General features: G+C 51.6%; 1 protein-coding gene across 1 annotated transcript in view; it reads left to right on the top strand.

Annotated features, from left to right (window-relative positions):
- Positions 1-6,609: 6,609 nt before the first annotated feature.
- Positions 6,610-22,002, top strand: part of CD81 (CD81 molecule) — a 35,446-nt gene continuing 20,053 nt past the window's right edge. The window contains exons 1-2 of the mRNA XM_050896927.1: positions 6,610-6,718; positions 18,020-18,134. Coding sequence (XP_050752884.1) covers positions 6,653-6,718; positions 18,020-18,134 — 181 coding nt within the window. The 5' untranslated portion in view covers positions 6,610-6,652. The remainder of the gene's footprint in view (positions 6,719-18,019; positions 18,135-22,002) is intronic.

The following is a 22,002-nucleotide window of genomic DNA, read 5'->3' as shown; positions in this document are numbered from 1 at the left end:
CACAGCTGAAGGTGGGTAAACTCAGAGGCTGCTTTGAATACACGGTCAGATCACACATGCCCTGCAACTTTCACATGAAGTGTCGTTGCAGTTGCCTCTTTTAGTAAAATGCTATATTGGGGTGAAAAGGGATTTTTTTTTTTAACTGTGAAGTTCCTCTTCTGGGAGGCTGAGCAACCAGCAACGAGCATCAAACCTGTCTGCTGGGAGATGCGGCATTGAGTGGGACGGTGGGGGAGAGTGCAGGAGCGAGAAGGGGGAGCCCCAGAGCAGCCTCGGAGGCTGTTTTGGAAAAACACATGGTGCGTGTTTTGCAGCTTTCAGCCGTAGCTGCCAAACCCATGACCGGTTGCAGACCTGCCAGTGAGGCTGCTGCACTCCCCACCGTGCCGACCCTCTCACCCCCAGCACAAATCCAGTGTTATCTTTAGTCACCCGGTGTTTGGGGGTCCGTCAAACAAATTAATGCCTGGAGGCAATCTGCATATCTACCCGTGCCAGGAGGGCTGTGAGGAAAAAAACCACCTCTTTACCTCCCAAGCACAAATACAAGCTGGGCAATGAGTGGATTGAGAGCAGCCCTGAGGAGAAGGACTTGGGGGTGTTGGTTGACAAGAAGCTCAACATGACCTGACAATGTGTGTTTGCAGCCCAGAAAGCCAACCGCATCCTGGGCTGCATCAAAAGAAGTGTGACTAGCAGGTCGAGGGAGGTGATTCTCCCCCTCTGCTCCGCTCTCATGAGACCCCACCTGGAGTATTGCATCCAGCTCTGGGGCCTCCAACATCAGAAGGACATGGACCTGTTGGAGCGAGTCCAGAGGAGGGCCACGAAGATGATCAGAGGGCTGGAGCACCTCTCCTGTGAAGACAGGCTGAGAGAGTTGGGGTTGTTCAGCCTGGAGGAGGCTCCAGGGAGACCTTATAGCAGCCTTCCAGTACCTAAAGGGGGCCTACAAGAAAGCTGGAGAGGGACTTTTTACAATGGCATGTAGTGATAGGACAAGGGTTAATGGCTTCAAAGTGAAAGAGGGTAGATTTAGATTAGAGGTAAGGAAGAAATTCTTTACTGTGAGGGTGGGTGAGGCACTGGAACAGGTTGCCCAGGGAGGCTGTGGATGCCCCAAGCCTGGAAGTGTTCAAGGCCAGGCTGGATGGGGCTTTGAGCAACCTGATCTAGTGGAAGGTGTCCCTGCCCATGGCAGGGGGGTTGGAACTAGATGATCTGTAAGGTCCCTTCCAACCCAAACCATTCTATGATTCTGTGATTCTATTTATCTGGAAAAGATACAGGGCGGTCGCTCAGCTTGTGAGGAACCAGCACATCTTGGGAGAAATACTTTCAGCCAAGCCCGGAGGTGCCCACCCACAGCTAATACCCTCCTGTCTACCAGATGCTATTCCCTTAGACTCCAGCAAGCAAAAAGGAAAGGTCCTTCCCAGCATTTTTACCAGGAAGATGCATATCCCTGCGTCGCTCTCCCTTGAGTCACTGGCAGCCAGCTAGCTAGGTTGTTTATGCTATCCCAAGGCAAAGTCCCCCCTCTCTCTCATCATCATCACTAAGTGCTATTGTTTAACCCCACCATGCGCACGAGCTTAGTCACGGACATGCTCACTTTCTTTTTAGCCCCATTACATCAGCAATAAGCTAGTCCAGTCTTTATTCACCTACTAATGAATTATACATTGATTATACAATAGAAGCTCTCTGCATCGATGGGCTGGGCTCTTGCTCTCTCCCACATGGCATCTCGCAAAGCACAGCTAAGCCCAGCTGCAGCTCGGCCCTCTCTGATGCCCCAAGAAAAATGAATGTTCACTTTCTGGGCTCATGAGATGAGAAGAGGGAGCATCTGAGCTGGATGGGGAAACCCGCTAGGGTTTGCTCTCCCTCTGCTGTAGCTCCGGCAGGAGCCAACACTGTCCTTCCCCACCAGCCCCCCCTTCCTTGTCCTCTTTATATAACCTGACCCATCACCATAGATACATTGACATAAATATTTAAAGATGGCAGAGAGACAGACCATGCAGATGGGAACCATTTGTTGAGTTTATTAGAAACAGAAACTTCAGGCACAGCTACAGGTCTCTGCTTGACACATCCCCCCCCAAAGGCTGCGAGGCAAACGTGACCCCCCAGGCTATCATGGTGCTCTGGCTGAATTTGCAGAGCCGGGCACGGGGATTTTCAGATGAGCAAGCACCAGCCGCTCCCATTGGGGCACAGAGAAGATATTCTGGAGATGTCCTTTTAGATACGTGGATGCGATTCTTAATATTATTTTTTCTACTCAAAATGAAGGCACTGGCTGGCTCCCCAGGGGTGCCGGCAGGCCTCTGCTGAGGTGATGGAGCTCCACCTTCCCACTGCCATAGGCCAATCCATGCCCTGCAGCTTGTCCTTGCTCAGTCCCTGCCTTGAAAAACAGTATTGTGGGGTGTTGGCTGCCTAGGAAGTTATTCGCATGCGCTCTGGGACTACTAGCCTCTGGCAGGATGAATTTCTGAGCTTCTTTTCATGCATCTCCAAAATGTCCTATTTAAAGATTTTTGGTGATGCTGCTGTTGTTTGTTCGTTGGGTTTTTTTTACCACCACAGGTAAATTGGAAATCCAGGCTATTTCTGTGATATTTTCCACAGAAAATAAGATGTGGTTGTTAAAATCAGACTAGGACCTCACCCGCAAAATGACATTCATTTTATTCCCACGCTTTGTCCATCATTTTTGCGCTGGCTGTGAGGAGGGCAGGGGGATTGCCATGCAAGCCCAAGCCATGCAGCCCGAGTACCACGTCAGCAGCCATCCTGCGGTCCCCAGCACATGAAGGTCTCCCATCTGCTCTCCCAAATCTCCTGGAGACCCTGGGTGTTAGGTGTTTAGAGCCTGCCTTGATGCTAATTGTTTCACACCTTGGTCATCAGTTCTCCAGGCATGCATACAAGGTGGGGAGGATGCAGGTCTGTCCTCTCCCCTCATCCCCCTCCATTGCTTTTTATAAAACACAAGGGTTTTTTAAGGCAGAGCTGCTGGAAGGATGGCGGGCATCTCCCTGGGAGAAGCAGGCTCAAAGTCCCAGGGATTGGGTTCGCTGGGTCCTGCTGGTAAGGGACTGCCTGCTAAACCCAGGGCTGGGAGGCGGCTCAAGCCGCATCTGCTCTAACGGACCCTGGTGGGTCATACCCATAGATGTCAGCTATAGCAAAACCCACAAGCATGACACTGACTTTTATAAACATGTTCACAAAAAACCCCCACAATAACCCAAACTCAGCAGACGGAGGAAAAACACTGCAAGTTCCTCCACTCTCTGCTGCTTCACTCTGCCTGCAAACTCAATTGCGAAAGGAAATTCAAATGGCCGCTTGGGGGCAGGGGGATTTTTTTATTTGGGGTTTTGGGGCTCTTTTTTTTTTATTTTTTTAGAGTTTACTTTTTTGTCTCAGTGATGCAAGGCTTGGGAAGTAGGTAGCTTCTTCACAGACCTGTCTGCAGCCGGCTGCTCTGTAAACGACTATGCATCAGCATGGCGCACTGCTGAGCACTCCAACCGAGCCCATCCTCCTAAAGAGGGAAGTCATCAGCCCTATTCATAGTGCTTACACTCGACACCAGCATGTGACACCGATACATGAACTGAATTTGTGCAAATTAGTTTTACTTATTTATACAGCAGCGTTTTATAAAGAGCTGATAAAGCCGCTGAGAGTCTTTGAAACGCAGTTCTGGTACTTTATGGACTGTACAGCAAGTAGTACAGCATGACAAATGAATATACAATATCTGAAATCACACGTAATCTTGGGAAACAGTATAGGTTATCTTGATGCTGTGCCACGGTGGTGGTTTTTTTCTTCCTGTACGTTAAGGTCAAAGTTTTCAAACGTACTGAGCTGAGCTGCTTAAAAAACAAACAAACAAACAAACAAAATATTTGGACAACGCTTGAAATCCTTTTCCACTTCCAAGGTTTGGAGAGGACTTTGTTGATATGGCCAGATGGGTGAACCCAGTTTAGACCCAGTGGGCTTTAGCCTGTACGTGGGAGCTTCTTGATGTAGGAGATTGTGGGGCTGTGCCCCTGCTCCCCCTGCCAGAGCCACATCTGTACCTGTGCCCTGGGCAGAACGTGCTCCAAGACAACCTGAAGGAAGGTCCCAGAAATGGGACTGTGTTAGCTCCAAACCAAATTGTTTGCTAATACAATTTTTGGAGAGTGTGAAAACATTTATTTCTTGTTTTCCTTTTTCCTTCGCTTCCCAACGTAAGAGAAAAAAAGGCAGAAAGCAAGAAAAGAAAAGCAAAAGTGACCAAAAAAAAAAGCAATCCCAAGTTCCCTAGAAGCAGTTTCAATGCCAACTTTGTGGCAGTGATTGCAGCTGGGGTTGCCTGCTCTCCAGTGCACAAAAGGTGATTTGAGAGTCATTTTTCTTAGTAGCCAGACGGGCTGCTGCTGCTGAAGGCCTTATCGGTTTGCGGCTGGTTCCTTCCTCTCCCTCACACAGGCTCTCCAAGTGACGCCTCCGAGTTTTTCTGGAAACAGCCACATAAGTGCACGAGAGGTTCCTTCGTCCATGTAGCCTCCTATCTTCAACCTCTCTGTTTGTTTGGGAGGTAGTGGTGGTGGTGTGCTTTTGTTTTAATATTTATAGCTGGAAGGGATGAAGATGCAGAAAAAAAGATGTTGTGGGACGCTATAATGTAGCAAGTGAGCAGCTTCGGGATCCTGCCGTTATCCTTTGGATTGATGAGCAGGAGCCACACAGGATTACAGCTATTGCCATAATCAGATGGGTCATACTGGTAATTTGGGATAGCAGTTACATGCATAAATAGCCTCCTGAACCTCCAGCTGCGTTGGTAGGGCTGGATGAGTGAATGTGGCTTAGAGACAAAGGGTTTACGCATCCATGGCAAGCCCGCAATCAGGGATGTATACAGCATAAGTAATTGGGGAATGGGCCCAACTTCTATTCATCCCTGGTCCCCGCCGCCACGGAGCGTCGTGGGCTGTTACTGAGGGGCAAAGAATGGTTTGATGAACACAACGGAGCCCTGGACCAACTCATCCCTGAAAGCAATGGGATGGTTTTGGAACAAGTTGACTCATTTTCAGCGTACATGTGTAGGAAATGTGTGCTTAGCTAACAGCACATACCTGCTTACGGGATGCATGGCAGGGAAGACTCCATTGAGTGTGAAAATGTCTGGCTCAGAAGCTGCTCCCTGCAATGCTTTTGCTAGAGGAAAGTGCCCAGGCAGAAAGAGGGCAGGTTTCCACATACAACGCTGCAGGCAGGCACCAAGTTCATATTTAGCATGGCAAAGTCCCGACCTTTGCTGGAGCTGCTAGCTGCTGCCTTTACCGGAAGTCCTCTTACGCTCTGATTATGTGACTTATTATCCTGCCCCTAGAAGAAGCAAATGAGCTTGCTGGAAGCATAACGTAGGGTGAGAGCAACTTATGTTTCTAGGGATGAGAAAGCGGGCCAAAGTCTGTTTCGGCCAAAAGATTGGGAAATTTCCTCGTGCTTCTGTTGCACAGCTTTGGTTTTTTTAAACTAAAATTTAACTAAAATTTCTAAGCCATGATGTGAGCCTTACTTGAACTGTTGACACGTGTGACCCAAATCTCTTTGGTGGACAGCCCTGAAGCCCCCCAGATGCTCACGTGACCCAATAACCAAGGGAAAACATTCTGAGTGGTTCTACTGAACTTAATGCAATTGCTTGCAGTAATAAAGCCACAAGCTTAGGCAAAAAGTGTTTGGCAGGTCAGAGCTTAGGATAAAAAAGGAGGGGGAAACGAATGAGGAAATGCTTCTCTGAGTTTCAAACCGCAAGTTTTAATGTAAAAATCCTTTCTTCTTTTTTGGGGGGGAAGGAGGTCCCCTCATGGATGCACCCTCAAACTTCTGTATATAGAAATTCAAATCCTGCTGCACCCTGCACCCGTTCACAGCGGTTTCTCCCCGCACCCTGGGCTGCCTGGTGAGGTTTAGGGGACAGCGGTGAGATTTAAGGGATGGTGGTCAGGTTTAGGAGATGGTGGTGCTACGGCCCCCCAACACCCATCCCCGTGGCTGCCACTTGCGTGTAGGAAACTCTTTGTTGTGAGCTGCCCCTGGTGGGTGGGAAAAAGAGGAGAAAAGGGGGAAAAAACCCAAACATATAAACAAAACCACCAAAAAAAAGGAAAAAGGAAAAAAAAGGAAAAAAGAAAAAAGGGTGACAGAGAAAAGAAAAAGAAAAAAGGGGGAGAAGAGAAAAGAAAAAAGGAAAAAAGGGGAGGAAGATAACAAAAAAGAAAAAGGGAAAAAAGGAAAAAGGGGGAGAAGGAAAAAAGAAAAAAGAAAAAAGGAAAAAGAAAAAAAGGAAAAAAGGGGGCGAAGAAAAAATAAAAAAGAAAAAAAAGGGGGAGGAAGAGGACTGCCCCAGGTTTCGGGAAGGGGTGGGGGGCGGTGTGTGCCGACCTCCCTCCCCCGGCGCGGGCGGCGGGGGGGGCGTGCCCGGGGCGTGCCCGGAGGCGGGGCGTTCGGAGCGGAGGGGCGGGGCGGGCTATCTCTGCCCGCGCCGCCACCGCCGCCCCAGCCCGGCCGCAGAGATTGAGGGGAGCCGTCGCCGCCGCCGCTGCCCGCCTCGCCCGCCGCCATGGGGGTGGAAGGCTGCACCAAGTGCATCAAATACCTCCTCTTCGTCTTCAACTTCATCTTCTGGGTGAGCCTCGGGGCAGCGGGGGGGGGGGGGGCGCTGAGCCACCCCAGCGCTTTAAATAACGGGGCTCCAATATGGCTCGTCAGCCTGCGCCTCGTTTTAACCTCTTTCTCGCCCCCCCCCCCCCCCCCCCCAGCATTAAGACTTGCCGCCTGGGATGTGCCTTAGGGGTTCCTTTGGGTTTGGGGGTTTTTTTGGGAGGGGGCGCTGCTTACCCTTTGCTTTTTTTTTTATGCGTGCATGCATGTATTTATATATTTATTTATTTGCACATGTATATTGATATATATTTTTTATATAGATATAGAGAGACAGATATGTTTATATGCATCCTTTCCGAGTGGCAGGTGGGGGTGCCTTGCTCCCGCGCCGGGGGCAGAGCTGGGTGGGGCGGGGGCTGCAGCGGGTCGGTGTCCCCTCCGAGGGCTGCCGCTCCCAAACCCCCTGTTGCTGTGGGTCTGTGCTGAGGACAGCGGCGTTTCTCAGCCAGCCGAGGAGGGAGGGATGGATGCTGCCAGGCGGAGGGAGGAGAGGCGCTGGCCTAGCCATCCGCCGCAGAGGAGCCAGAGAGGAGAGGGTGTTCAAAAAATATGGGCGATCAGGGCTGGTTTTGTCCTCCCCGCCACGAGAGCTGGCAGAGAGCGGACAGGGTTCGACGGCCCTGGCACCATGTCGGGAGCTGGCCTCGATGCCCGCGTTGGATTGTGCCTGAGTTGGGGACTGCTGCCTCTGCTGCCTGGGACGTTATTTTAGGATGCAAATTTTACCCAGGCTGGAGAGGTTGCCTTTCCTGAGAAAGTTTCTCATGAAATAATCCATCCAGACATGCGGCTAATTTAGCAAAACGCAACGTATCCCAGTTTCCCTGCAAACCAGGTTTGTCCCAGTTGGAAACACCCTCCGGCAGCAAGGGGCTGGCATGGCAAGAAACACTCTCTCCCTGCTCCTGTGCCGGGGAGCAACAAAATGTGCCCAAGCAGGCTGCTTTTTTTTTTATTTTTTAAATAGGCTATTTTCCATTCCCCAAAATGCTATTTTTCTCGCAAGCAAGCCCGACCCCACCCTGCAGAGGCAAGGCACTGCTTGCTGAGCACTGGCTGCGTGGTCAGGATGCGCCCCTTGTCTGACACCCTACACTGTTGACAAGGGGTTTGGGGTTTTTCTTAATGTTTGCTTGCAGCAGCGAACACAGCAAGGAGGGCTGGAGAGGTGGGGAGGGGAGCAATGCCTTCCAGAGCAAACCCTGCCTCGGCAGCAGGAGCTACTCTGCCCAGCTGGAGCCTCTGCCTGCCGCCTTCTCCTTGGGGGTGCACGGTGAAGCTCTTGGGGGGTCCCCACCTCTGGGAGGTGTAGGGCTTACTGCTGCGTGGGAGTGAGCGCTGTCAAATCTGGCCTGATTTCAGGCTTCTTTGCCTCGTTTCTGGGTATAACACTGACCAAGGGAGAAATGACGAGCTCTGACGCAGTGGTGTTAATTGATACCTGATGCGTTGCCAGCTGCAAGATGAATGCGGGACAGTCCTGGGTTTTTTTTTTTAACCTCTTCCTCCACCCTTAAAATGGCAGGATGGAGGTGGGTAGGCTTTTCTCTGAAGTGTTGTTCCTTCCGAGTTATCTCGCTTATCCTGGGGCTTTTTCTTCCCTTCTGGTCCCAATTTCCTGCCATTCTTGTCGCTGAAGCCGCCGGGTGTGGATGCAAGGGAGGAAGGGTCTGCTGGGCAGCAGGAAGGATGCCGAGGAGTCTGCACAGCCGCCGCTCCTGAGCAAGCTCACTCGCTCACCCCAATCTGTGTTTGCGAAACAGCTTATCTTTTATAAATGGGCATTTTGCTTCCAAGAGGAATAGCAATTTCCCTATTAGGACTTATGGTGCCTTGCTCTACCCTTCAGAGCGAGCCAACGCCTATTCCCTCTGAGCGCTGGGGGGAGATGCTCCAGCTCCTCCCGAGGAGGGGTGCCTGTGAGCTGGGACCCAGCGGCTCCCCAAAACACCTCCCAGTGCTGGGCTCGCCTGCGGCCAGTCCCCTCGGACCACCTTTGGTGCGGATGGGGAGCCCGGGCTTTGTTCGAATTAACAATGCTTTCTGTGAGGCTGGCCAGCTAAAGGGTGGTTGAACACCAGGTCTTACGGTTTTCAAGCCCTTTTGTGTTGTTTTTTTAAACCAGTAGTCAAGGGGAAATTTAGGTTTACCGCCATGCGAACGTGGTTAGCAGCCAACCTTGCATCCCCAGCTGGGGAGGGATGCCTTGGTCGCCACTGAAGCGCAAAGATCCTTTTTACGGGGTGGCATTTAAAGGCCGGACACAGTGCTGAGCACCCTTGCTGCAGGGTGGCTGTGTCGGGACCCCAGCTCTGACCCCAGGGAGGTGCGAGATGGGGCACTCGCAGCCCTGTGGTCCTGCCAGCTGGTTAGCATGCAAGGGCTGCTGGGCTCTTTGTGCTTATTTGCTTATCGTTTGCTTATCATTTGCCTTACGCCCAGCCAAGGTTGGGTGCTGTTGATGAAAACAAGCAGGAGGCAGAGCCCAAAGTTTTGCAGGCTCCTCATCGTGCTGCACATGAGCTTGCTCCAGTGCCCAAGAGGAAGAAAGGAAGCAATTCTCAGCCTTAATGGTGTTAACAAATAAGAAACTCCGATAACTTTTTAAAGTAGCCTTGCTGTCCTGCTGGAATGTAAATAAGCTGACACCCTTCTGGCTTCCCCCCCCATTCTTCCCCTGGCAGTGCAGGGGGAGTTTCACAAAGCTGCTGTGTTGAAAAGCAAAAGGAAAAGGCGGCCCCGCTGTCAGCTCCCTGGGGCACCTCGGCAGCCCTCTCTGCCCGAGATGTTTCATTTTTATTTTATTTTTGGGGTTGTTTTTCCTTTGTGCATGCATTTTTTTGAAAAGAAAATGGCAGGCTTGCTGGGGTTACCTGCTCGGTCCGGGGTGGCCCTCAAGGAGGGAGCAGTGGCCACTGCATGGACCACACATGCAAACGGGTGCCCATCCCGGGAAAGAAAGGGTCCCTGTGTGTTTCACAGCAGCATCTGCTGACCGAAGCAGTGGAAGCCATGGGCAGCACCTAAGGATCTCACCTGCTTAGTAAAACATAGGGCTGGTAAGACAAAAGCTTTTCTGTGCTGCAAACTTGTCCTGAAACCTTGGGGTGGCCAGTGGTGAAGTGATGCTCTGCTTCCCTGCCCTGCGAGAGGGAGCATTGGTGGTACCCATTACTGGTGCGATGGGCAGTCCCAGCTCACCCTGCAGCCCAGAGCGGAGCGGGGCTGGGCTGGGCACGTGGCGGGGTGGAGCTGCTTCTCCATCCTACTCTCAGTAGACGGCCGGACTTCGACTGCTCTCCTGAATTATCCGAATCCGATAGCAGAGCTCAGCGCATGGGGCTGAACTGACCACTGCTGCAAAGAGTCCCTGGAGAGGCCGAAGGAAGCCAGAGAGCTATTTTAAAATGTAATTAAACATAACCAAGGAGAAATTGGCTTGCTTGGAGAAGGATCGCCCAGCTTATTAGCTAATACAGCCCGTGGCAGCCTTCCAGGTCTAGAGCACCGCTGACTGCCCTACCAGAGAGTTGTCTAATTAAAAGGAAGAGCTTGCTCCTAATGCCATTTTCCAGGCACTGCGTAACTCTTTTGTCTTGCTTGTGTTGAGGGGAGGAAAGGCAAGAGCAGAGGGAAGGTAGAAGTGAAAGTCTGTCTCAACAGTGGTGATCAGAAGGGGAAGGGTGGAGGAGTTGAGTATTTTCTTGTGCAACAGTGGAAAATCTGTTGGCTGTCCCCTGGAATCCGCAAAGCATGCACAAAGATACTTGGCTTTGGTGACGAGAGGTGACAGTGGAGGGAGGTGGCAGCTCTCTGTGGTGGTGGTCCCACGGTGGCAACTTTTCTGAGCGGCTCATGACCCTCTTGATGTGACGAGGAGGGCGGCTGGGTACTGCTGTTCACAGGTTTAAACGGAGAGTGGAAGAGCTGGTGGTTCATGCGGCATGCAGCCCTGAAGCACAGGTTTGAAGTAACTCCCTGGACTGACAGAGTACGTTGCATTTTGTTCTGGGTGCAGGCTTGCGCTGAGTGCTGCTGAAATGCTATTAGTGATAGTGGCTAGCAGGCTGCTCTGCTGTGGAGTGTGGTTATTGGTCTCCCTGGGAATCACAGAGAGCCTTGCGAGCAGCAAGGATGTGATGCTGGCCCAGCATCATCTTCTACCAATTTTGGGTTTGGTATCCTGGGACAACGTACAGGCAAGCATATTTCCACGTGCAGCTATTTAATGCCTGTCTCTGAAGGGCAAGGGAGAGGTTTTCTTAGCAGGCTCAGTACCTGGACCCAAGTTTTCCTGCTGATGGCTCTCTGGGATGTGTTTCTGGGCTCTCTGTCAAGAGAACACAGTCCTACCATCACCTACAAAACCTCTTCTGAAGTTTCTGCATGCAGAAGATTATTTAAGCAGGTCTTTTGAAGAGACCGATGCCCAGCCCTATGGGAGTACGTGATTTCAGTTAATGGGCTGGGCTGCAGTCACAAGGAGGGAGCATCGCTGGTGGCTGGAGGGGGGATTGCTCTGTTTTCCTGAGGTTATTCTATCAACCACCGTAATGCTTATCTCCTGCAAGAGCATTAACCCACGTACAATGCCTTGAGAAACACTTTGATCCTGTACTGTGCAAGTGCCTTTCACTCTATTATTAAAAAGGGAAAGCAGTTGTATTACCATTGTAGTTAAATGCTTACATGTGGGGCCAAATTAATTTTAAAGCGATATCTGAAATTGTTTTCCTCTCTGCTGAGGGCAATTAAACCCTGCTGGTAGATGTCAATGCATAGTGATACTTCTGTCTGCAGAGGGGATCAGGCTGTGGCAGGCGGGGAGCTGCCTGCAGGCTCAGTGCTCCCTGTCAGAGGAACCCGCTCCTGGATTTTGGTGCTGGATTCCCGCTCTCCTCCCATTCATCAAGCTTTATTTGGCCTCTGGCATGCTGCTCCTCTGGGAGTGTTCCCCTGGAGCTTGTTTTGAAAAGCCCCGCAGTGTTGTGGGGCTGGTAACTATAGGCATCAGCAGAGAATTTCGCCCCAGCCGGCAGCTCTATTAATAGCCACTGCTGGAAGGTGGCTGTGGCTGCGCTGTTGGGAGTGGAGCACAGGCTGCAGGCTGTCTTCCTCCGCCTGCCTGCAGAGCACGGGGCTCTTCCTGAACGCCCTTTCTGCAATTCCTGGGCAGGCCTTGCCTGCAAACTTTCAGCCTGACCTTTGGCGGCTGTCAAGCACAATCACCACAGAAGGCAGTGGAAAGACCTTGCCTGCACTTTCCAAGAAGAGTCCTTATCCATCACCGCAGTTTGCGAGTGCCTGTGCCGAGCTTGGCAGAGAAGCTTTTACGTTGTGTGGCTGTCAAACTGCAACGTTTGTCTGATTTAAGTCACTTCCCCTGCTTACACCCCCCCAAAAAGTCTTGCGGGGGTCCTGACGTCTTGGTGCTCCAGGGCATCCCACAGTCCACCCCAACAAGCAGCGCTGGGGTAATCTGTAGGACTTCTCGCCTTAAAAATTTTAAGTGAACTTTTGGCATGAAGTCCCGCCATCGTAACACGAAGGCCATCGCAGCATCAAACCAAAGTTCCGGGGTTCGTGGGCTGCCGTTCAGCTCTCAGCCCCCTGCCGCACTCCGAGCCCTTTCAGCGCTTCTGCAGGTCGCATCTATTTGTAGTAGAAAAGAAATTCAACTTCTGCTTTCCAGGAAGCGAGGTGCAGGGTGTGGGCAGGCTCGGTGCTGCCTGTACGTGTGCGCCTGCCACAAACGGTCACGTGCTCCTCTCCTGCCTCGGTCCTCAAGATGGTAGCGCAGAACCTGTTAGGTCCTAGTATGCATCTTGCAGGGGCTTGTATTGCCCTTCCAAAGGTAATTTTCATCAAGTTAAGAATCTCTAGCTCCTCGCTTTTTTCCTCACTTATGCTGGGTGCAGCAACAGAGTGATGTATCATTATTTACGCTGTGCGTACTGGAGAACAGGATATCTGCTGCTCCACCTGGAGACTGACAAATGACCTGGGAGCAAAGCATTCAATCCCAAATTAGCTATTCTTTCCTGGCTGCGCGATGGGCTTCTTGTATGGCAAGATGCTTCACCTTTGGCAAGCTGTTTCATCTTTCTGTGCCCCAGTTCCCCACACCTAAAAGGAGGGGGATTTGGTTTTACTCTGTCTTGGCCACTTTGTACATTGTGCTGGAGAGGAGCCGTGGGGAGCTCTGGTTGTGCTCCCCGAGTGGGGTCTGGGTGCCATCCCCCCAAACAGCTCAGCTTCCAGGTGGTACAAGGGAAGCTGCAAGCCTGTGCAACGTGAAAACCTGTTAAAAATCTCTAATCATAAAATCATACCTGAATCATAAGCCAGCTAAAATCCATTAAGCTTTCTTGGCATCATCCTGCTTCTTGTAAGTAACTGTGGTATTTCACAGGCATCATGGCGCAGGCTCCACCGGTGGCTTTTTTCCAGTAAGGCAGGAGCTTCTCCCGGCCCTGGAGCCTGTGCGAGGCGCGAGGTGGGAAGCAGTGTCCCGGCAGCAGGACTGGCTGTGGCCGCGGGAAGCAGCGCTGCTAAAAATACGGCATTGTGAAACTGCTGGCACCTCCGCTTCCCTCCTCCGCCGGCTTGAGCCGCAGGATGTCTGCTTCGCTTTGACGTGCCCGGCAAGCCGTTCTATAGCCAGGACTACTTCCTCCTCTTCCTCCCCCCTGCCAGGAAACCCATTTCAGAGAGGGGCGGAGGGACGGGAGGGAAGGGAGGAAAAGGGCCGGGGACAGCGGAAGGGATGGGGGGTGATGTACGTCCTGGCATAAGCGAGTATCTGGGGAGCAGCAGGCAAAGGTAGGGGCAGCTCGGATGCTCCGTGCCCTGCATTAAAGGGGGGAACGGGGCCATTCCTTGCACCCCTAAATCACGGGAATTTCTTGTGGAGGGGAGGAGTGACTAAGCTGTGAAAGATGGGCTTGTTCCCTTGCCCCACAGCTGGGTCTGGGAAATTTTAGGGTGAACAGCCTATCGGTCAGTGAGGCTCAATAGGGGAGGGAGCCCCCCTACCTGCATGGTGGATGGGGCAGCAAACCAGGGCTGCACACCCGCCATCATCGTGATGCTCAGACAGTGATACCCCATCACATGGGGTACAACCCCATTACCTCTCAGGGGGCTGGGGGGCTGCCTTTTCCCTCCCCTAGGCAGCATCTGATGGGGACTTCCCCCTGCCGTGCCAAGTGGGAAAGGCGTCCCTGTGAAGAGCAAGCCTTGGGCAGGCAGGATCCAGCTGGAAAAGTCTGGCTGTCTGTGGAAGAAGCAATACATCTCTGGAAGCTGGAAAATAGCAGTAAAGAGGAAACATCGGAGCCTGCTGTGCCACCTCTGCTGTGCCAGCAGGCTGCTCAGGGCGCAAACTCCGGGGCCGGCCCCATCTTGGGGAGCACTAGTGATGCACCTCTGCAAGTGCCTTCGTGCTGGCAGGGGAATGGCTGGCTGGGGAGGTCGGCTTGTGGAAAGCAGGTCTAAGAGCGATGCAGTGCTGGCATTGCTGAAGTTGCAGCTTTTAGATTATTGCTTTCATTAAGGTAGTCCCCAAAAATTTAAATGGAGAGCTGTGCTGGGCACTTGGGGTATATCTGCGACGAGCGATGGCCCCAACCTCTGTGACATTGCTGTCTGACAAGCTGGGCACGCAAAGAGCAATGGGGTAACCTGCATGAGATCACGGATACCTACAGCGGAAAAAACAGGGATATTTAATATATGAGGATATGCAGCCTAGAGATGAGCATGATGCTGCCATCGATGGTTGGAGCTCTTCTGGCTCTCATGTTGGCAAACAGCAGCGGTTGTAGGATGGGGAGGGAAGAAAATACCGAGCTTGTATCTGGAACAAGTTGTTGTATTAAAAATGAGATTATCCCAAGCAAGGTGCAGCGGAAGGCAGTGTTACTGTGGCGAGCCGATGAGGTTTTCTCCCACTTGTCTTCTTTCCTTTGGGAAGAAAGATGCCTTAATTACGTTCTGCGCTTCTTGGTGGTGGAAGGATGTATGGTTTTCATGGAAAAAGTTATTCATCGTAGCCTAAACTCTGTTTTCATTAGTAAGTGAATGTCATTTTCTCTTAAGAAATCCAGCTGCTATTGGATTAAAACTTCCATTCGGAGGTCCTCCGTGCTCTGTTAAAAAACCAAATGGAGTCAGGCGGTGCGGGAGGGATGTGGGGTGTTCCTGGGCTGCATTTGGGCTGAAACCGGGAACATCTGGAGATGGTTCAGCTGGCTGCCCTAGGCAGACCTCACCGCTGGGGTGGGTTTGAGTCGGAAGAGGCTCTATCCCTTCAGCTGATGCTCCCAAATGATTAAGAAATATTTTGAGTATAGCTTGCAGCCTGCTTTTGGTTCTGTTGGGTGTTTTAGGGCAAGTTTGATTGGAAAGCAGCTGCTGCTCCTCCTCACGCTGGTGTCACCCCAGCCTTGCTGCGGGTGGCAGGGGGTGCTGGGGTGGGTACTGCTGGCTGCAGAGGGCAGCATGCCAGAGCAGAGCAATGTCTCCTTGCAGAGGGAAAACCAAACCAAAAAGAGCTGCAGCCTTTTCTTCACCTCTCCCAGCCAGCACAGAAACCCAAATCTTCCTCGGGATCTCTTCTCCCATGGGAGCCACCAAGAGACCTTTTACTTTAAGAGTGGCACTGATTAATTTGAGGACATTCTCCTTCTCCCGAGAGGATAAACACGGGCTTCATTATACCCTCACACAATGAACAAGCCATGCCAGGCTGGATTTGGGTAACTTTCTGTGAAGCCATGAGCTGCCTTATTTGGAGCTGCTTTTGAGCACGGACTGGCTTTTGTGACTTTTCTCCATAGCCAGTGTTTGGAGAACTTCGGGTTCTCCCAAGAACGAGACAGGGAGGGAAGGGAAGTTGCATTGGTTGCTGTGGGAGAAGTGTTAAAAGCTGATTATTTTGGTGGCAAACTGCGGAAAGGATTGTAAAATCTTCCTTCCCTCTCCAGGGAGCTGGTGGGGATTTTCTCCCTCCAGTAAGTGGAAAAGCCCCAAGGTCAGCTTGCCCTGTGAGTTTTGCACAAATTGTGTGGTTTTGCCCCAGCTTCAATGGCACCCCTGTAAAAATCTCTTGGCTGGGATTTGCAGAAATGAGCAAGGAGGAAAAACACCAGCTGACCTCCCGAGGGGCAAAGCCGGACTCCCACCGACAGCCTGTCTTGCAGATCCCCGTCCTCATGCGTTCACTGAGGCTCTGCTGTGCTTGCACAACTGAAGACTTTGCACTTTTACTGAACAAACTCTCTTTTTTTTTTATGTGACCTTCGTGGTGCCTCTCATCCCTGTAGCTGACCTGACTCAGACCCTTTTGAAAAAAATCGTGTTTCCGCTTCTGTACTCTTTGGTAGTTATCTTCCCTTTTTTAAGATGAATGGCTTCGAGGATTTAGGACACTCACAATTAAATTGGCATTTGAACAGGTGCTTCCAGCCTTTTGTAGAAGTGATATTGAATTCTTAAGGTTTTGGGTTTTTTTACATGTGTGTTTATTTTTTTCCTCTCTCATGGTTTTAAATGGAAGGAGGGGTGTCATGGAGAACACAGTGAGTCCTGCTGGAAATGCGCTGGCTCGAGTTCCTCTCAGTGACACCTTCCCCGCTGCAGTGCCCCCCATCTGCTCCCGTCCTCCGCTGCCGTTCCCAGCCCCTCCCTGAAAGAGAAAACAGTGAGGAAGTCAGTCATAAAACTTCCCGTTATTTGGGCATAAATATTCCAGTGGTAAGCTGGGTTGATGCTCCATACACAGAACATCTCCTCCTGTGTTTGAAGCGTGTTTTTATCCTTGCCCTGGGGGCTCCATCACACGTGTCTGTGTGCACATGTGTGTGCGAGTGCTCTGTTCTTCTGCTGGACAACAGCCCAGGCAAGGCAGCGGTTTCAGCCTTGTCAACTTGCAGAGCTGCTCAGCTCTGTTGAGCATCTTCATGGTAGCCTCCAAAAGAGGTGTGATTGTGCCTTGGCCTGAACTGAGGCTTTGCTCTGCTTCAGTCCCTGTATTAGGACGTTAAGGAAAGCCATACATGCTGGAGGAGTGGGAGTGTGCAGTCCCAGCTCACAGCCCACCCATGGGGACCTGCATTACAGTTTCTCTCTTTCTGTTGCGTTATGAAATTAAACGGGCAGTGAACCGAGCAGTGGAAGTGATGGCTGCAGGGGTTCCCGTGCTCACGGGACACCTTGGAAGAAGACTAGATATTAATCAGAGCGATGCTGCGAGAACAGCTGGTGTGGATCCTTGTCTGTCCCCTCCTGATGTGGGACATCCCCGAGACCCATGGGGAGGGGAGTAATGGGATATAACACAAAGATGCTGCTGGAAATGTTACAAAGTCCCACTGAGTGTGGTTTCTTAGTCATCTGTGTACTCCTAAACACTGTGCTAAATGTCAAGATGTGAACATTGTGAAGAGTGTGTTTTGGGGGGGTTGAAGGCATTGTGGATCCCCTGCGAGCGGGTGCGGCGGCAGTTCAAAGCCGCGATGTCTCTGCTCTTGCTCTGCAAGAGCTCTGCGTTACTAGCAGTTTTACTGCCTTTTGGTGTCGTGTTGGTTGGACAAGTCTCCCCCGAGGCAGAGCAGCTTTTGGGGGTGCAGAAAGCTCTGTCCCAGTAGGTCTGCTTAGACTGGAAGCTTGACCCTGGATGGGAAGTAATGTGCATGCAAGACTGCGGGCAGAGGGAAAAACTGATGGTCCCCCCACTTTCTGAGCCACAGTCTCCCCACCCTTCCTACCCAGTTCTCAGCAGATCAAACAAAACCCAAAACCCTGTTTGTATATCGCAGAGAAATGGGGTGATAACAACCTGTTGGGAAAAGGGAGTAATTGGGGCTGATCTTAACTTCTGTTGAAAAGCTTTCCTAAAAGCCTCAGTCCCACATCTCATACTTCTTGGGTAAGGCTGAGCCTTCCATTTTAATAGAGTAATAAAATAGCTCTTGGGAAAGAAATCAGCTGCAGGGACTGGAAAGGGCTTTGCACATCCCCAGAATGAGGGGGTCTTCTCATAAAGAAGGGAAGATCGTGTGGCTCATGTGGTATGGGGCCCAAAGCACATTGCAGGGGTGGGATGATGGTTAGGAAGGATGTTCTTGTACGTGAAAGGAGTAAATAAGAATTTTCAGAAAGATGAAAAGCAAGCCTTCTGCTCCTGCCTGATAACTGCCACTCTGGGTGCGGCACAGCCGGAGCAGTGGGTAACGCCTGCTTCGCTCTGCTTTCTCCCCAGCTGGCCGGCGGCATCATCCTGGGAGTGGCCCTGTGGCTCCGGCATGACTCGCAGACGACAAATATCCTCTACCTGCAGCTGGGGGACAAGCAGGCCCCTAACACCTTCTACGTCGGTAAGTAGGTCTGGGGATGCTGGCGTCGCTGTGTGGGTGTCATGCCCCAGGGTGGACAGCAGCGTGCCCAAAAGCAGGGTGGAAAGCTCCGGGTGAGCAGCAAGGAGGTCGGACTAAAAATACCTCCCGCTCCCCCCGTACTCCCCAAAATATCCCCTGCCGTGCCAATCAAAGCGTTCATTAAATGTTGGCTGTGGCCCAAGCGCAGAATCCAAAGTCACAGCAGCTAAAAGTGCAAAAAGACGTGTTGTGGCATAGCGGGTTTTCTCCAGTGCCGTTCTCTGCTGTGGTCTCCCCTGGAGCACTTTTGGGAAGAGTGGGGACTTCTTGGAAGCGTGTCTCGTTTCCTATCCAAAGGGATGTAAAAGTAGCCGACGGAGTGGCTAGCAGTGGAAAGTGAAGCTCAGTGAGCTCGTGACTCATGTTCTCCAGGAGGGGCAGGTGGAGCCTCTGTGTGTTATGGTTAAGCTTAGCATGATTTTTATTAATTTGACAGCATGCTGGCTTGCTGGAAGATGAAAACCCCTATTTTTGCCCTATTCTCCAATGATCCTTTGCGGACGACGGGGAGCAGCTTGCAGGAGAGGCTAGCTGCCAGGCAGGGGCTGGCTTGGAGTGCAAGCTGCCAGGGCTGGGGCAAGGACCCGTCTGATCTGATGTCCTGTTCTCACCTGTAGCTGAAATTACCTTCCAGAAAAGGTTTTCCTTTGGTCTTCCCTGCTTGCCCATGGAATGGCATGCCTGAGCCCTCTCCCTGGCTGTGCCTGGTTACAGTAGATGCTCCCGCTGTAAACAGCGGTGGGTTTTCCTCTCTTGCTGTCTCCCCTCTCCTGCCTCACACCCAGAGCTGTATTTACAGTATTTTCCCTTTGTAGATTTCAATTTTAAAAAGAGAAAAGGGAACTCTTAAGAAGTTAAACTCTCTCCTTTCCAGGAACCAGCCCAAACATCTCCTTCATTCTGGGGGCCAACAACTGACGTCTCCCTAGTTAGCGCATTTCTCCCAAAACCTGGGGGACCTGGAGTGCGGGGGCTGAGTCCTCCCTTCTCACCTGTTGGGCATCTTTTGCTCTTCCACCCCTTTTTGTTTTGTGTCTGTCCTTGGCCTTTGCTATTTACAGGGCGATAGGGAACAGACCACGGGTCCCACCACCATGCTGGCTTTCTGACGCCCATGAACAGCCCATGATTTGAGGCTGGCTGTCTTTTTAAAGTTATATTCAGCAACAGATCAGCCTGGATTCCTTCTGGCGGCTGTAATTTCCATGCAGTAATAACAGCAGAGCATTTCTTTCAGCTGCTGCCTCTCCCAGCCAGCCCTCTGGAGTCTGAAGGCTGGGGTTTCTTTTTTCTTCCCCCTCCCCCTGCCCCCCCAACTGATACTCCCTCCTTTTTCCCCTCTGGCATCCAACATACACATGCACACGATGTTCCTGCTTCGGGAGCAGGAACCTCTCTGGGGTTGGCGTCCAGAGCTGGGTTTTTTTTCTTCCCCTTGCAAACTACTTTTTGGTGTTTGGCACGGGGTGCTGGCCCTGGGATCTGTCAGGAGGGTTTTAAAGGCCGGCCAGGCTTTGCTGCGGTGCTGCAGGACAGGGGTAAGCAATAAAAACTGTCGGAGGAGGAAAACTTGCACTGTGGAATTTGTACTTAGTCAGGAGGGGGAGTGGGAAAGCAGTGCTTAGGTGTCTCCTGGTTTCTCTCTGTTTCTTCTCCCCTGCCCCAAAGTTGGAGCTGTTTTGTTAAAGGCTGTTTTCCCAGGGTGTCTGTGTGTTATGGGAGAGGAAAAATAATTAACACAGCTGGTTGGTGTGTGGGATTTGATGGCAATGGGGAAGTGGGAGAAGGAGGATGTGGGGAGCAGGGCAGCTACCAGGGTACCAGGCATGATGCTTATCTGCCTTCAGCCTGCTGCAGAAGCAAGAGCAGAGGAGCGGTCCTTGCTCTCAGCTTCCCCTGCAGCCGGACTGGACAGCTGCAGGCAGCCGCTCTTGCAGCCCCCACAGGCACAGGCGACTGTTCCCCCACTCACCTCTCCAGTCCACGAGGAGTGAGCTCCTGGGGTTGGGGTTTCCTGCAAGCGGTACCCCCCACCCCACCCCCGGCACTTTGGCATTGCATCCAACGAGTTGTCTCGTGGGCTGGCTTGGGAGATTATTAAACAAGCTCTTGTTCATGGGCTTTTCCTCAGCACGGCTCGCAAACCATCTGATCCCCTAACCACTTGTTGCAGTCTTGGCGTTTGGCGCTTCCATTTTGGCTGTGGACCCAATGCTCCAGCAAATGGCAAGTTAACTGCTTCAGCACTGTAAAGACCAAGCAGTACCAGGAGCACTGTAGTTTCATGCTTTCGTGACTATAAAGGAAAATACTTGCTCTTCATCTGAGCTAGGCTTATGGTCTAATATGCATTTTTTTGCTTTATTTGTAGTTGAAAAATTAAAATCCTTCTTGCCTCTTGCCCTTGCATAACACTGCGTCTGAAGTGCTCTGCGTGTCTGGATGCCAGGCAAGGTGTTGATAGCAGGTCAGAAAACATCCTTCAAGATAGCTAGAGGCATTGATAAGTTGGATGCTAACAACTGGTTAACCACTTCTTAGATATTTATTGACGCTACACATAAAGTACCATTTAAAAAAAAAAACCAAACAAAACTGTGATTCAATGAGTTATGAGAGCCTGTGGGAGAAGGCTGAGCTGGTCCAGCTCTGCGGATACCAGTACAAACTGGAGCAGTCTGATCTCTCCACAGTAAGTTGGTGCTATGGTGTCACTGATTTTAAGAGCCCCTGGGGATCTTGGAGGCAAGTGACACTGAACTTACTGCTTTTGCCCCATCTCAGTGGGATGATAATGAAGATAATGTGACAGGGGAAAGCCAGGTTCCCTATCCTTCAAGGATTTGGTTATGTGATGCCCAGAGATGGCCGCTGTGGGTGAAATGCTGTCAGCAGGGTGGGGACAAAAGCCTCAGCTCTTGTTTGCCTTAAATCCCCACCCCTGGATTTCACATTTTCCCTCTTGCTGGGCCACCTGTGCACTGGGAGCATCGCCGGGCACTCATCCCTGCTGCCTGCCCCTCCTGTGCTTTCCCTGAAGCTGCCCGGCAAGGAGCGGAGCGCGGCAGCCGGATGGTCTCGGTTTCGCTATCGCCTGGCAGATCCAAAATAGGAAATCTGCGTCCCGCCGCTCACAGCAAGTGACAGGGTGACACGACCTGTGGCTCTAATTAGCTCGGCCCTGGGAGCAGGGCCAGCCACGAGGAAGAGTGCAAAGGCATCCAGAGGTGGGGTGCAGTTTTCTGTGTAGCTTTGGGGGTGAGGAGGGCGTTGGTTTTGCTGCTCTTTAGTTTTTTTGTGTTTTATTAGTAAATCCTCTGCTGGGCAGTGTCTGCTCCCTGGAGCACGGCAGCACTGATGCTCCTTGGGAGGGGTGTAAGGTTTTGGACAGGCATGCAGTGGCGGGTTAAACTTGGCCACCGAGGCTGCTGCCACCGCTCCCTTTCCCTGCTGTCCTGCTGGGTATTGCTGCCCCAACAGAAAGGCAACAGGGGTTTTTTTATTTTTTTATTTTTGGGGGTTTTTCCCTAGCAACCAGACTGATGATTGTGGGTCTGGCTCCCAAGCAGGTCAGGCAGCAAAGCCTGTGGGAGACAAGGGGGGGACAGCTGGGGGCAGCAATGGCTTTGGGCTAATTTTAACGCTGTGAGCGTGCCTGCGAAGCCGTGTGCTGCAGTAGCGTTGGAGGGGAGACTGGCTAACAGGAGCGTAAGGTCTCTAACGAGGTGAATCACAGACTCTCTTCACCATCCTGTTCCATACAAATACGATCTAGGATAATGATTTCTGCCCTGGAAATGAGTTCAAG

The sequence above is a fragment of the Gymnogyps californianus genome, chromosome 5, assembly GCF_018139145.2.
Source record: "Gymnogyps californianus isolate 813 chromosome 5, ASM1813914v2, whole genome shotgun sequence".
Classification (NCBI taxonomy): Eukaryota; Metazoa; Chordata; class Aves; order Accipitriformes; family Cathartidae; genus Gymnogyps; species Gymnogyps californianus.
The sequence above is the reverse complement of the archived record's forward strand: the minus strand, read 5'-3'. Positions and strand labels throughout refer to the sequence as shown.